The sequence below is a fragment of the Bactrocera latifrons genome, unplaced genomic scaffold (assembly GCF_001853355.1).
Source record: "Bactrocera latifrons isolate USDA-ARS-PBARC rearing strain unplaced genomic scaffold, ASM185335v1 scaffold_8, whole genome shotgun sequence".
NCBI lineage: Eukaryota > Metazoa > Arthropoda > Insecta > Diptera > Tephritidae > Bactrocera > Bactrocera latifrons.
The window spans coordinates 3,077,740-3,090,423 of NW_017537489.1; the positions used below are offsets into that span (position 1 = coordinate 3,077,740).

The 12,684-nt window shown below is 38.6% G+C and overlaps 3 protein-coding genes across 4 annotated transcripts in view; 1 reads left to right on the top strand and 2 right to left on the bottom strand.

Moving 5' to 3' along the window:
* Positions 1-7,968, top strand: part of LOC108976799 (breast cancer anti-estrogen resistance protein 1) — a 107,610-nt gene extending 99,642 nt beyond the window's left edge. For both annotated transcript variants that reach the window (XM_018946148.1, XM_018946150.1), the window contains exons 4-5: positions 4,837-5,603; positions 5,668-7,968. In XM_018946148.1, the coding sequence (XP_018801693.1) occupies positions 4,837-5,603; positions 5,668-6,778 (1,878 nt within the window). In that variant the 3' untranslated portion in view covers positions 6,779-7,968. The remainder of the gene's footprint in view (positions 1-4,836; positions 5,604-5,667) is intronic.
* Positions 7,969-10,295: 2,327 nt separating this feature from the next.
* Positions 10,296-11,147, bottom strand: LOC108976709 (dual specificity protein phosphatase 19). Its single transcript, XM_018945971.1, has one exon. The coding sequence runs from the start codon at positions 11,145-11,147 to the stop codon at positions 10,545-10,547; it is 603 nt and encodes a 200-aa protein (XP_018801516.1). The 3' UTR covers positions 10,296-10,544.
* LOC108976708 (tRNA pseudouridine synthase-like 1) lies at positions 11,104-12,396 on the bottom strand. The gene is made up of 5 exons (XM_018945970.1): positions 12,312-12,396; positions 12,111-12,239; positions 11,719-12,033; positions 11,400-11,658; positions 11,104-11,343 (listed from the first exon to the last, which is right to left on the bottom strand). The coding sequence occupies exons 1-5, from the start codon at positions 12,356-12,358 to the stop codon at positions 11,119-11,121; spliced, it is 975 nt and encodes a 324-aa protein (XP_018801515.1). The 5' UTR covers positions 12,359-12,396; the 3' UTR covers positions 11,104-11,118.
* Between the last annotated feature and the right edge of the window lie 288 nt (positions 12,397-12,684).

Sequence of the window (12,684 nt, forward strand, 5' to 3'; positions counted from 1 at the left end):
TCATTCGACGGCCATTACCTTAATTGTCCCGACTATATTTATATACTTTATGGGTTCTCCGATGCTTTGTTCGGGGTGTTACAAACTTCGTGGCAAGCTTAATATACCTGGAGGGGGCGCGGAGTTATCCGATCAAGGACTGTGAAACTGGCATCATTCCTCCAATTAAATTCAGGAATGTTATCCACCGCTCTGAACTCCATCTATTATCCCAAAGGACTCAGCTAGTCTAAGTGTGGCTTACTGACCTACTAGATTAACCTAACCCCAACAACAACAACAGCGCATTCGTCTCAAAATTCTTCCCTATAATATGGAAACAAAAAGAGTCGCACTAATTCAACCAATTTTGCCGTGACGACGAGGGACTCTTAACCGGTGCGTTGTCATGTTGGAAGAGCACTTTTTTCGCCAATCGGCACCGTTGTTTTCTCAATGTGTGGAACTAGTTCATTAATTCGGCAAATCAGAATCATTTGCCTTTGTGAATCCAAGAAAACGGCGAGTGATCGGCTTTCCGGTTAATAAGACAGTCTACGCATTTTTCGGTGCAATTTCGCCGTGGGAATTTCACTTCGTTTCCTTATTTTCGGGTGTGCTTTGTCAGCCGTCACTAAGCACTGCTAGCCGACACGCTTTCTAAATAGAAAGGATTTCTCAAAATGCGAATATATGTACATATAAGGTATGCCTTTATCTTTTAATTATGGTCTAAACGTATTTACGAGTCAGTTTTCTCTAGAAGTAACCGGGAATGAAACATGCTACAACACTGAGCCTTATCTTCAATGGAAGAGTGAATTTTAAAGAATGCCAATTAAGGATTGCGGGGTTTAGTTTCTGGATTTGTACTTTGAGTTCAGTAAATATATTTATAAATTAAAAGTGTAAAATATAGCTTAAGGAATGAGGTTAACCCCCCAGTTTATGGTGGTTAAGTTCGAAGTTTATGGAAGTATAGAGTTTCTAGTATTAACAACATATAGGACAAAATAAAAAACTTGTCTGTGTCAGAAAACCATGGAAAACTTATCGCGAGACTAAAAGTAAATATAATATCCTTTCACTTAAACTCGAATTTTTAATTGACTTTCTTTCTTCTCAAAAACGCTTTATAAGTTATTTGATATATCAACCATTGTTGTTGTTAATTAATACCCCTATTACAAAAACAAAACAAAAAAATGTCAAAAACCATATTTTGCAGCTGTGGCCCTTCACACATGCCTACAAAAATTGTTTTTGTGCAGTTTACTTTGCAAGCGAGCTACTTAATGTTGGCTTTCTTTACTTTGAAGTCGGCAAATTAATTCGCTTATTGTTCTAACCTCTCTATTTACCCCTCGAATTGCGTCAACACATTTCGCTTTTTGCTTTCTCACCCCAGTTTCATTACAAAGTCCTTCACTTGAGTGCAGATGTCGTTTGCATTGCATCATTGCAGGAATTTTATCGAATTCTATTGATCTTCAAATGGTTGTTTGTCTTTCGACCGGCAGGCAGGCAGACAGAGAGCCAAATAAAAACTGCAATCGCCTGCGGCCACTTTCCTCTTTTTCCAATTTTACGCTTTTACCTTTTACAGTTACCCCTGTGCGCTCCACAAATATACAAATATGTGCATATGTATCGGAAATGAGTCAATAGATTTGTATGCTTAGCTCTTAGCAGCTGTTAGCCGCGAGCATCTGCATGTTGCATTGAAATTTCTTGCTGTATGTTGCATGTTGCAAGTTAGTACGAAAATAATAATTTCCTTTTGCCAAGCGCATTTCGAAATGAAAGGAAAGAAAGTCTGTGGGGAGCGGAAATTTGACTCGTGTTACGCGTCAATTATTGCCGAACGAAACTACAAGTATTGACCGAATGCCAATGCAGAAGGGTGAGTGCAAAGGGGTGCTGCCGCTCGAGTTTGTGGTCTACTAAAGTGGGACGATAGTGAATAGGTTCAATATGTATGTATGTACGCTTATAAACATATATACGCATATTTACATATAAATGGTTTCGGGTAACACAAACAATATTTTCCTCTTTTCTAGTACTAATTTACCCAAAATTGATAGAGATCACGTGATTCATAATTGTGTAAAATAAAATTAAAATAAAATTATGAATTTTTTCTTAGGAAGGCAAAATATTTCCCTCACCTCTGTATGTACTCACCCTAAAAGGAGAAATTAACATTATTTTGCGTTTAATTTTATCACAGGATATGAGAAAGATTTTCAAAAAAAAAATATAAAAAAAAATTAAATAAAAACAAAAATACAAATAACAAAATAGAATAAGAAAAATTAAATTAAATAAGATACACAAAAAAAAATTAATATAAATAAATAAAAAAGTAATAAAATTCGAAAAAAATAATAAAAATAATCAAATAAAAACTAAAAACTAAATTAAATAAAAACAAAAATACAAAATACAAAATAAAATAAAAAAAAGCCAAATCGAAAAATAAAAATAAAAAAAGGAAAATAAATTTGAAAAGAAGAATAAATAAAAAAGTTCTATGAGTATTCTATAACTAACCTTAATATTTAATCTATTATCTACCGTTGGTCACGTTTTGAAAACTAACCACACTTCCCTGAAATACCTCGCTCATTTCATTAACTTTATTCTTATTAATATTGTGGTAATCCATACCTTTTCGGAGCTATTTTCGACATTTTTCAATGCAGTCACAAAAAGGGCCCGACTTGAAGGGTCCAAATAAAATCTAAAATTGGTAGTTCACCAATATTTTTAGTCTAAAAGCTATAGAGTAGGATATAGAGAACACTAAATTTTCACTGTTGTTAGTAATAACGAAACCAAGCGAACTCCAAAGCGAACCTGACAGTATCAAAAAAGGAAACCCCTTTTGTTTTCAGTCAGTAGGTCAGGTAACATTAAGAGGTTATATTCTTGGAACAATCCGAAAAAATCTATATTTGAAAGTGGCAATTCTTCACACAAAAAATAATGTGTAGGGCTACAGCGTCTAGACAAGACGTGCTAAATACATAAAGCATAGCATATTCAAACCTAAACTAAATATGATAGTTTAGTAGTAGAGAAACTTAGAATATTATATTTAAAAAACTGCTCTGCATTCCGAATTCAGATTATAATAATTTCGAAGAGAAAATATAAGATTGTTTTCAGGACATAATTACAATACCGCGTGGTTTCTAGCGAGCTTTAGTTAGATTACTCTTAGACACAATAAGATCAGAAATCAATAACAAAGAAAGAAATTTTTTTAATATTATTTGTGTAGCAATAAAATTAATTTTGGAAGAAAATACCCACAGATAATTTATAGAGAAGACTTTTAGCAGATGTCGTAGATATCTTAAAGTAAAAGACCAGATTCAAAAAAAACTATTAAGGTAGATTTCACAGGTGGTCGAAACTCGTTATATACGATAAGCATTTAATCATCACACCTCTCTTATATTACTCACATCTTGTCTAAATTTCTTTAGCAGAAACCATATGCTTAGTAGCATGAGAAATATAAAACCTGAAGAGGGTAACCCAATCTAACTTACGAGATGTTAATTGGAGGATCTCGGTTTGAGAGCACGTAAAGAACAATACCAAGATTTCCTAAAAGAAAAAAAACAAAAACGTAGTCCGATGAAATAAAAGCAAAATTAAAGATCCCAACTGCAGCTTTTAGAAACACGCTTTCAGCACAATAAATTAAATGGCATTGAAAAAAAGTAATTTGCTTTAAAAACAGCTAAAGATAACAATAATTAAAAAGCACTTAGCATGCTCAGCCACAATCAGAAACAAAGTGATTTATACGCTTTTAAGGAAACACACACATTTCTCGCACACATCCTGCAGCACCTACCAAAGCACAAAAGCACGCTTGAATGCACTGAATGCCAACTCCCACTGTTGCATGACTTTATGCACCTTTGTTGCGCCACAGCGCTCCACGGCACAAAGCGTTTGACTACGCCCCGACGTGACTTCATAGCAAAGGCAACGTGTGCCTTAGAAGCCGCCAAGTAGGCAAACCAACGGGATTAACCGGCCGGGAGGACCATACACTTGCCTCACCTTGGCAGTGACATGCATTGCGCGCTATTATTGCAACACAATGCAGAGCTGTATGTAGTGGAGTGGCGGCCGGGCAGGTCCTTGCACCGAGCGCAACAAATAAGCGGTGCCTAATGGTCGCAGCGCCATCTAGCAGCGCCTTGAAGGTAGCGCATGCGCTGAAACGACAGTTACGGACTTGACTGTTATTTGCTTGTGGACCAACAATGCGACAGTAGTGATTGGGGCGCGTTGCTGTTCGTGGTTGCAGACGAAAGGCGCTCGGAAAAGCAGCAAAATTGTAGAGGGTTTCGGTTTTTTTCACAGCAAAAATGACAGCGGTTTAGTTTTAAGTGTAGCATTTTTTATAAGAAATTTTGTACTTTTCTAATTTTGAAAATGCGTTAGACGGAAATTATGTAACTCTTTGAGGTAAGCTGGAAAAGCGAGCGTTTACGGTCTCCTTTGAAGCTTCTGCGAGTATGTGTGGCACCTTGAATCGCAGGTATTGTGTGTGCGTGTGAGTGTGTAGAAAATCGATAAGAAGAGTTGTTTTTTTACGCTGCTACGCCTTGCCTTCTTCTACGTGCTCGTTATTTATGGGATAAGGATACACAGCGGATATGGCGCCTGAGTAGGTGAGCGTGCGAGTCGGTCAATGTTTGTGTGGCATGCACTTTTTATGCAACTCTTATGTATATGTGTGTACCGGATGTTGTCTATTACAAAAACAATACATTTCCGTTAACATAATTAACGCTTTTACTTTCCGTTCGGCTTCTCCTTCACCAGGTAATCACACCGCAGCGTTACGGTGATGTTTACATCTACAACTGTGCGACAGCAGCAACCCCTTACAGTCGACACAGCCAGCCAAGTCAACAGTTACAACAACAGCAGCAACAACTATATAGCAACCAAAGTATATATCAGAATATCGGCATGATGTCAGCGACGGCGTCTAATGGCAGTGGCAATGGCAGCGAGTTCGAGACCTACGATACGCCAAAACCGGCCACACCAGTCAATTACGATTGCCCCAAGAATGTGTGTCGAACACCAACACAACTGCGCTTCGGCGACACGACGCTGCACAACATGAAGGGCTGCTCGACACCCATACAAGAGGAGTCCTACGATGTGCCGCGTCCACTGAACACTCTCATCCAGCAGCAGCAGCACACTTTGACACCGAGCAGCTCAAACTCTTCGTTGCTCACCAGCGACAGCTTGAGTTTGTCCTTCTCATCGTCGAATCGCTCGTCTTTGGCGAATATGCCCGACTATGATGTGCCGCGTCGCAATCCATTGCCGGTGCGCGCCGTACAACAGCAACAGCAGCTGTTGCTGCAGCACCGTCAAACGCCGACGCAAAGCGTGAACGGTGCCGCATACGACTTTCCATTGCCGTCGAATCTGAGCACACCGCTGGCGGAGAAATCGTCGCCCAATGCCACGCTAATGGCCGCCGCGGCCAGCAAGGAGCTGCCGCTGGAGTTGTCCTCGGCGCTGTACACGCTGGATAAATTGCAATTCGAGGCCAAGACCGCAATCACAAAGTGAGTAGCACAAGCGTTTTTGAGACCGCAAGCGGCATGTTTTAATAATTATATTATTTTGCAGATTGCTTTCCTTTGTTACGCCGAGTTGGCGGCAGCGCGAGAAACTGGAACCCGTGCTGATGGATGTCAAATTGACGGCCGTGCGTTTGCGTACCGCGCTGCACGATCTCAGCGAGTTCGGCGAAGGTGCGCTGGGCAATGCGACACGCTCCGAAGATCGCAATTTGGCGCTGAAGCTGCGACCGCATGTGCGCGCGCTGCGCGATGCCGACAAGCTGATACACGACACCACAGAGACGCTGGACGCGCAGGGCTGGGCCATCGAGCAGCTGATGCGCAGCGAAGAGAAATTCAAGACCAACAACAAGCCGCCCGATAGTCTCGATCAGCTGATTGCATGCGCGCAAACGCTGACCGAAGATGTGCGCCAAACCACCTCGTTCATACACGGCAACGCATCGCTGCTGTTCAAACGCAATCTGAGCGAGTGCGGCGCCGATGAGGAGGAGAGCGCGAAATGCGCTGACACAACAAAAGCGCCACAAACGCCCAATCGCGGCAGTTCCGAGTGGGTGGAAGACTATGATTATGTTTCCTTCGAGTCGAAAGATGCGGCAGCGCGCAAGAACTCGGCGCTGCGTGAGGCAATACCGGCCAACTTGAAGAAAAATTTCGATACGGTCATAAAAGCGGCAGAAACCACCGTTATGGCTGCGTCAAATGCACCAACAACGAACGCCAACACAAAAAAGCCCGAGTTAACGGTTAAGGATAAGAAATTGGTATGTTACTATGCCGTGCAAATATCGACGCACATGGGTAATCTACAGCAAGCGATCGACTCCTTCTTGGAGACGGTCGAGAAGAATCAGCCACCGAAATTCTTTATTGCCTACGGCAAATTTGTTGTCGTCAGCGCGCACAACCTGGTCACCATTGGCGATATAGTGCATCGCAATGTCTCTAAGGCGGAGCTGCGGGAAAAGATATTACGCTGCACAGATGCGCTCTCGGAGGCGCTCAAGACATGCGTGCAAAAGTCCAAAAAGGCAGCGGCGCAATTTCCCAGCGTTACGGCGGTGCAGGAGATGGTGGACTCTGTGGTGGATATAAGTCACCTGGCGGCGGATCTCAAAGTGGCCATGCTGCAGGCCGTGCAGCTAAGTTTATAAGTCGAAATGCGGTCGTACGACCGCCATTTATTGTTTGTCAAAGGCTTCCAAAGTCTTCCACAAGTTGGCATAGAACCCAGCGCTACTTAGTGTGAGGAAGACTTTTCTACGAAATCGCAGCTAAGATAACTACGTACTACATAGTGAATGTGCTTCAATGCTTTATGCTTCCAGCAACATTTTATATACCTACATACCTATATAATGGAGTTATAGCATATAACGCTAATTTATAGCACAAGCATTACATAATCGAACGGAAGCTGACTGCTAGGCCAAGCGTGCCGACATAATCAAAAGCCAAATTCTTGTCGTTTAAAGCGAAAATCTTAAACGGTATTGCAATAATAACAAATACATACATATATACGAACATAAATACATCGTAAATTGACAACTATTGGAAGAGCAGTTTGTTTTAATTTAGAAAATGTGTCCAACGAACGAACGGGCGACTGGCACTTCCTATACATAACAACAACAGCAAGAAACATTCGCGCGTGTTTGCATAAATTTATATATTAGATATATTTACACGCATGTGTATGTAATTTAGTAACTTTAATTTAATATTTAATTTTTAATGTGATATTTTAAGCGAAGTTGGTTCAAGCGATTATTAACTTAATTGCGAAATTTCTAAAAGTACATTTGTAAATATATATATACATATATACATACAATACATAGACGCATATGCACGTATATATGTATGTATATATAAAGCTTAACTTATTTAAATTTGTTGTACATATTTCTTTACCGTTGTAACATATCCCTCTTAAATTATGTATACCGTTGTAAATTGAAATTTCATACTTTATAGTTTTAGTTGTTATTATTAGAATTTTTTTTTTTGTCTCTGAAAGCTCGTGGAAGTGCTTAAGCAAACAAGCGTGTCATAACATTGTACATTTTGTATTTCCTAACCGAAACGCCTAACCGAAACGTTGGCGTTCACACATTTCGACATAGTCAGAAAATCTTTAAGATTAACTTTATTAAGCATTTATTTTAAATTATTACAACACACTATATACATATATATAAATATATATCATAAATTGTATGTATTCCTATGTTAGTGAAGAAAACGAACGATACAAGGCGGCTTGGTATCCTATTGTACCTCTTGTAGAAGAGAGGAAATTATGAAATTCAATAAATCTTAATGTAGACAAGAAATGTAACTTGTTTCTTTTTTTTTACATATCGAGGGGGTAGAGAAAATGTTTAACAGCGGCGTCCGAGTTGGTTCTAAGTGGGTAGAATGGTTTGAAATTTCTAGTCGGCCAAGGGAGTTATCTCAAAACGTTAACTGTACCGCAGCTGAAATGCACTTAACAAATACAAAAGAACTTCCTTACAAGAAGTGGTTCGAACTGAACAATTTCTTCGGAGATTGTATTGTTGCTTTATCAATTATCAAAGATTTTTATACGGCTAAAGACTGTTAACTCGGCAGAATTCTGCCGTTACAATAACAAACCCTTCCCACAACAGTCAGGTCTACGTAACCGGAACGGCCCCGGCTTTTTACACGGCTGCAATAACTAAAATAATATAAATTTTTTGACGCTACAATAACAATAGCAACCCAATAATCAATGTTAAATTCTGTAAAAGGTATATCGTCAATCAAAAAAGTTTACCATGCTAGGACATCACTTTGAAAGTTTAGTTCGTATGGTTGTGGTCCGTTATCGGCGATTCCGACAAATGAGTAGCTGMTTGGAATAAAAAAAAAAAAAAAAAAAAAAAMRAAAAAAAAAAAAAAAAAAAAAAAAAAAAAAAAAAAAAAAAAACGTTTGATAAATTTCAGATCAATATCTCAAAACTGAAGTCACTAGTTCGTGTATATACAGCCAGACGGGCATGGCTAAATCGAGTCAGACTCAGCTCGATACGTTGATCACTTATACAAGGTACGTTCCAAAGTAAACAGGACTTTATGAATCTAGCGTCCCCTGGTGACACCATCTATATGTCGGGTGGTGCGTTAGAATCTGCTATCTTTATAGATTGTGAAAGTGAAGTTATTGCATTTTAAGTGTTAATATGTTTGTGTTATCGGTACGAAAATGAACATTAAATTTTGTTTTAAAATTGGTAAATTGGTTTTACCGAAACGTTTCAAATGATGAAACAAGCTTATGGCGATGGTTGCCTATCCCGTAGCAGAATGCACGAGTGGTTTCAACATTTTCAAAGTGGTCGTAAGGACATAAATGACCAATTAAAATCCGTGATCACCGGAAATTCCATCGAAACTGTGCGTGAATTCATCAAAAATCAGACGAAATCATCATTGAAATTCATGGAAATAGAATTGAACATTTCAAAAACATCGATTTATAGCATTTTGACCGAAAATTTCGGCTTACGAAAGGTGTGTGCACGGTTTGTTTCGCACAAATTGACTGACGACCAAAAACTGCTCTCATTGATCGATGCTTGTGACCGATTATTTGACCAAAAATCGCATTTTAACCATTAACCACTCCCTGTACTCACCTGATAAGGCAACGTGCGACTTCTTCCTTTTCGGAAAAATGCGTTTGCCCATGAAAGGAAAGCTTTATACAGACGTTGAGGCCATTCAAAGAGCTTGCATCGGCATACTGGCGGCCATATTGGCCAACGAGCAAAAACACTTGTTTCACATGCTTTTGGACCGTGCAAGAAACTGTATTGAAGCCGAAGGAGACTATTTTGAATAAAATAAATTGAATTTGCCGAAAAAACATTGTTCTGCTTCTGTTTAAGTTCTGTTTACTTGGGAACGCATCTTGTATACATGCATATCTATATAGATTATACGATTTCCGAAGTTCTCCCCTGGGTATTGCAAACTACAGCGAAAAGTTCACCCTTTCCGGGTAAAAAGATCGTAATTGTTGTTGCTTTCGTATCAAAAAGCTGACTACAAATTCTGAGGTAAACTGCAGACTTGATAGTTCTTACAGGAATAAAAAAGCAGGTTCTTTTCGCTTACGTAGATTCGACTGTTGTGAAAACCAATACGAAGATGTCAAAAATCGTCAGAAAATATGCTTAACAGATGTATAATTTATATTTGTTATTTTATGTAGAATGATATACCATAAAAACAAGATACATGCAATATCTACCAAGAACTTAGCCTTTCCTCACTAATCCCAATTGAGCCAAGTAAAAAAGAATACCAGAACACTAAAAATTTTATAAATTCTCAAGCAGCGTAGAAAAAGTGAAATGAAGTGTTAGCGAGGAAACCCAAATTTTACAAAGACTAACCAAACAAATTTACTAAAATGCAATTTTGACGAAAACTAACGATGGTAGGTGTTTACAGGAGAAGCACGTGCTTACTTTTACTAGGAACAACCCGGTTTTTTCGCATATTGTCATGCTACTATAACCACTATCACCGGGTATCACATCATTCAAAATGTATTACTACATACTGAACTGAGAGAAGGGTTCCAGAGGGTCAAAACAATTAGCACTACAAGTACAGGCAATTAATTCGTGCATATAACTGTACTGAATTAATATATTTCAAACAGATTTTAAATTGGTCTCGCTGAAAATTGAAAATGCTCGTGCAGTGTACACACTTTGGAGCAACACGCAACAGACTCAGTATATTTAACTTTTGAAGTATGCAAAATTCCTTAAATAATTACAACAACTTGCAACTTAATTATATTCTAAATACGTCTACAAAGCTACTTACTAAACTACTACTACACTACTGTTATAAGGTAAAATTACTTACATAGAACTACGCTTCGTCTAATTTAAGTTGTTTTAACTGCTTAATAAATCCTACATTTGGTTGTATGCATTCGCGTTTTGACTTTACTAACGGATAGGCAACGTCAAAGTGCATACCACGCACTAATATTAAATAAGCAATAACAATGCTAGCCGCGCGCGAAACACCAGCATTACAATGCACTAACACACGACCGCGAGACAATGCCGCGTCCTTAATGAATTGGTTCGCCGCTGGGATAACACGCTCTGAAAGTATCGTTTCGGGCAGATCGAGACATGGCAAAAACTTGGTATACACTTTCCCACCAACTAAGGGTGGTGTCTCAATGCCAACGCTTAAAATATGTGTTAACTTATATGTATTTATATTTTCACTATTTACAGCATCTTGTGAGCCCAAGTAGAGGAAATCGCTTAGAATACATGCTGGTGTAGTATCTGGTTTAGTATCAACTACAAAACCATAACACTGTTCTGGTAGTTGTTGGATGGGTGTTGAGGTAGCTGCGTTTGCTTCGATAAAACGTTTGCCACTTGCTGTGGTTACAGTGGTGGCAGTGGCTTTCAAAGCCTTGCGTTTAGTCTGTAGCTGCTGGAGGAAACTCATTTTCATTGACAATAATAGGCAACTTTAAATCTTTTTCATCGTAGTGCACACGACAAAGGTAAAGCCCAAATGGTGGTGAGAGCAATACGCGATGATCCCAAGAGTTTTTCGATGGGATCGTCAGCATTTGATACACAGATTGTTCATCGATGCGACCAGTAGCAACAGCGATTAATGTGCCAACAATGCGCCGCACCTGTGTTAAAAATATAGGGATTACTTTTGTATATAAATAAATAAATTTACACTAACTTGTTTGTAAAGAAATGCTTTTGCTTTGAACTCTATTTCCCAATAATCGTAAATGTCTTCGGCCAATTCAGCATTTGAGCCGATCGCAGCAGACTTTCCAGGTTTTAATGTTATTTCATCGATGGTGCGTACTGTGTATCTAGGATGATCGCGTGTAGGGCTGTGTTGTCGACTGACGCTCGAAAAAGTGCGAAAATCGTGTAAACCGAGAAACATTAGTGTTGCCTCGCGCAGCCGTTCAATCTCAAATCTACCGTTTCTACAATGGAAATAAGTCTAATTGTGAATAATTTAAATAGAAGTAATCTCTTTAACATACTGTAGAAAAAGGCAACGGTCTATTTCCTCAACCGGTATAAACGCTTTAAAGTTTTGATTCTTCAGGCGATCGGTATCAGTAATACCATTTTTGGCCACCGCAAATCGGTACAAGTATGTGCGTCCTCGTGCATGATAGCGGCTGTGGAAAGTGTTCGGAACTTGTTGGGTACTCAATACCCGTATCGGCAATGCATTTTTATGAAGCATGCGATTTAATATGCTGGTAATATTAGCAGTTTCATACGGCTCCGAATTATGGCGTTCTAAGTCAATGTGAAGCGTGGAATGTAATGCATGCACACCAGCGTCAGTGCTAAAACAATGAAAATAGTTAAAAATGAAGAAAATATGCAAAATATGTGTATTTGGAAAACAAATATGCCAACATACCGACTTGAAAGCACGGTTTGGATTTCGTTTTTGGGATACAACGCTCGACAAGCCAACTCAATGCAGCCTTGTATAGTTTTTATATCCACTTGCGATTCCGCTGCTTTATTTATCGTTTTCTGTATACCACTAGCGAAATTATTATGTACGATTTACTTTTAATACCTTTTTAATGAAATATATAAGAATTGAAATATTTACCGGAAACTTGTGCCAATGTATGAAATATTTAGCAAGTAGCGGTACATTTTGGCGGATTGATTAACTTAACACACACATGTGCATGCATGTTGCATAAACAAAAACTCTTTCACAGCTGATCAACAACATGTTTGAAATTTGTTCAAAAATGTAGTTTAAAATTATTGAATTGAAAGCAAAATTGCTTTTAAAAATATGTGTGTTCTTGTTTTCAGTAATAATCAACTCAATTTTACAAATTTTATGTGAATTTATATATAAATAAAAGAAATTTGTGAAATTTGAGCATTAGTGACACCCGGTGTTCAATAGAACATTTCAGTATTCCGAATCTGATATGAACAAAGCTAGAGAACGTATAATATTCTCTGAC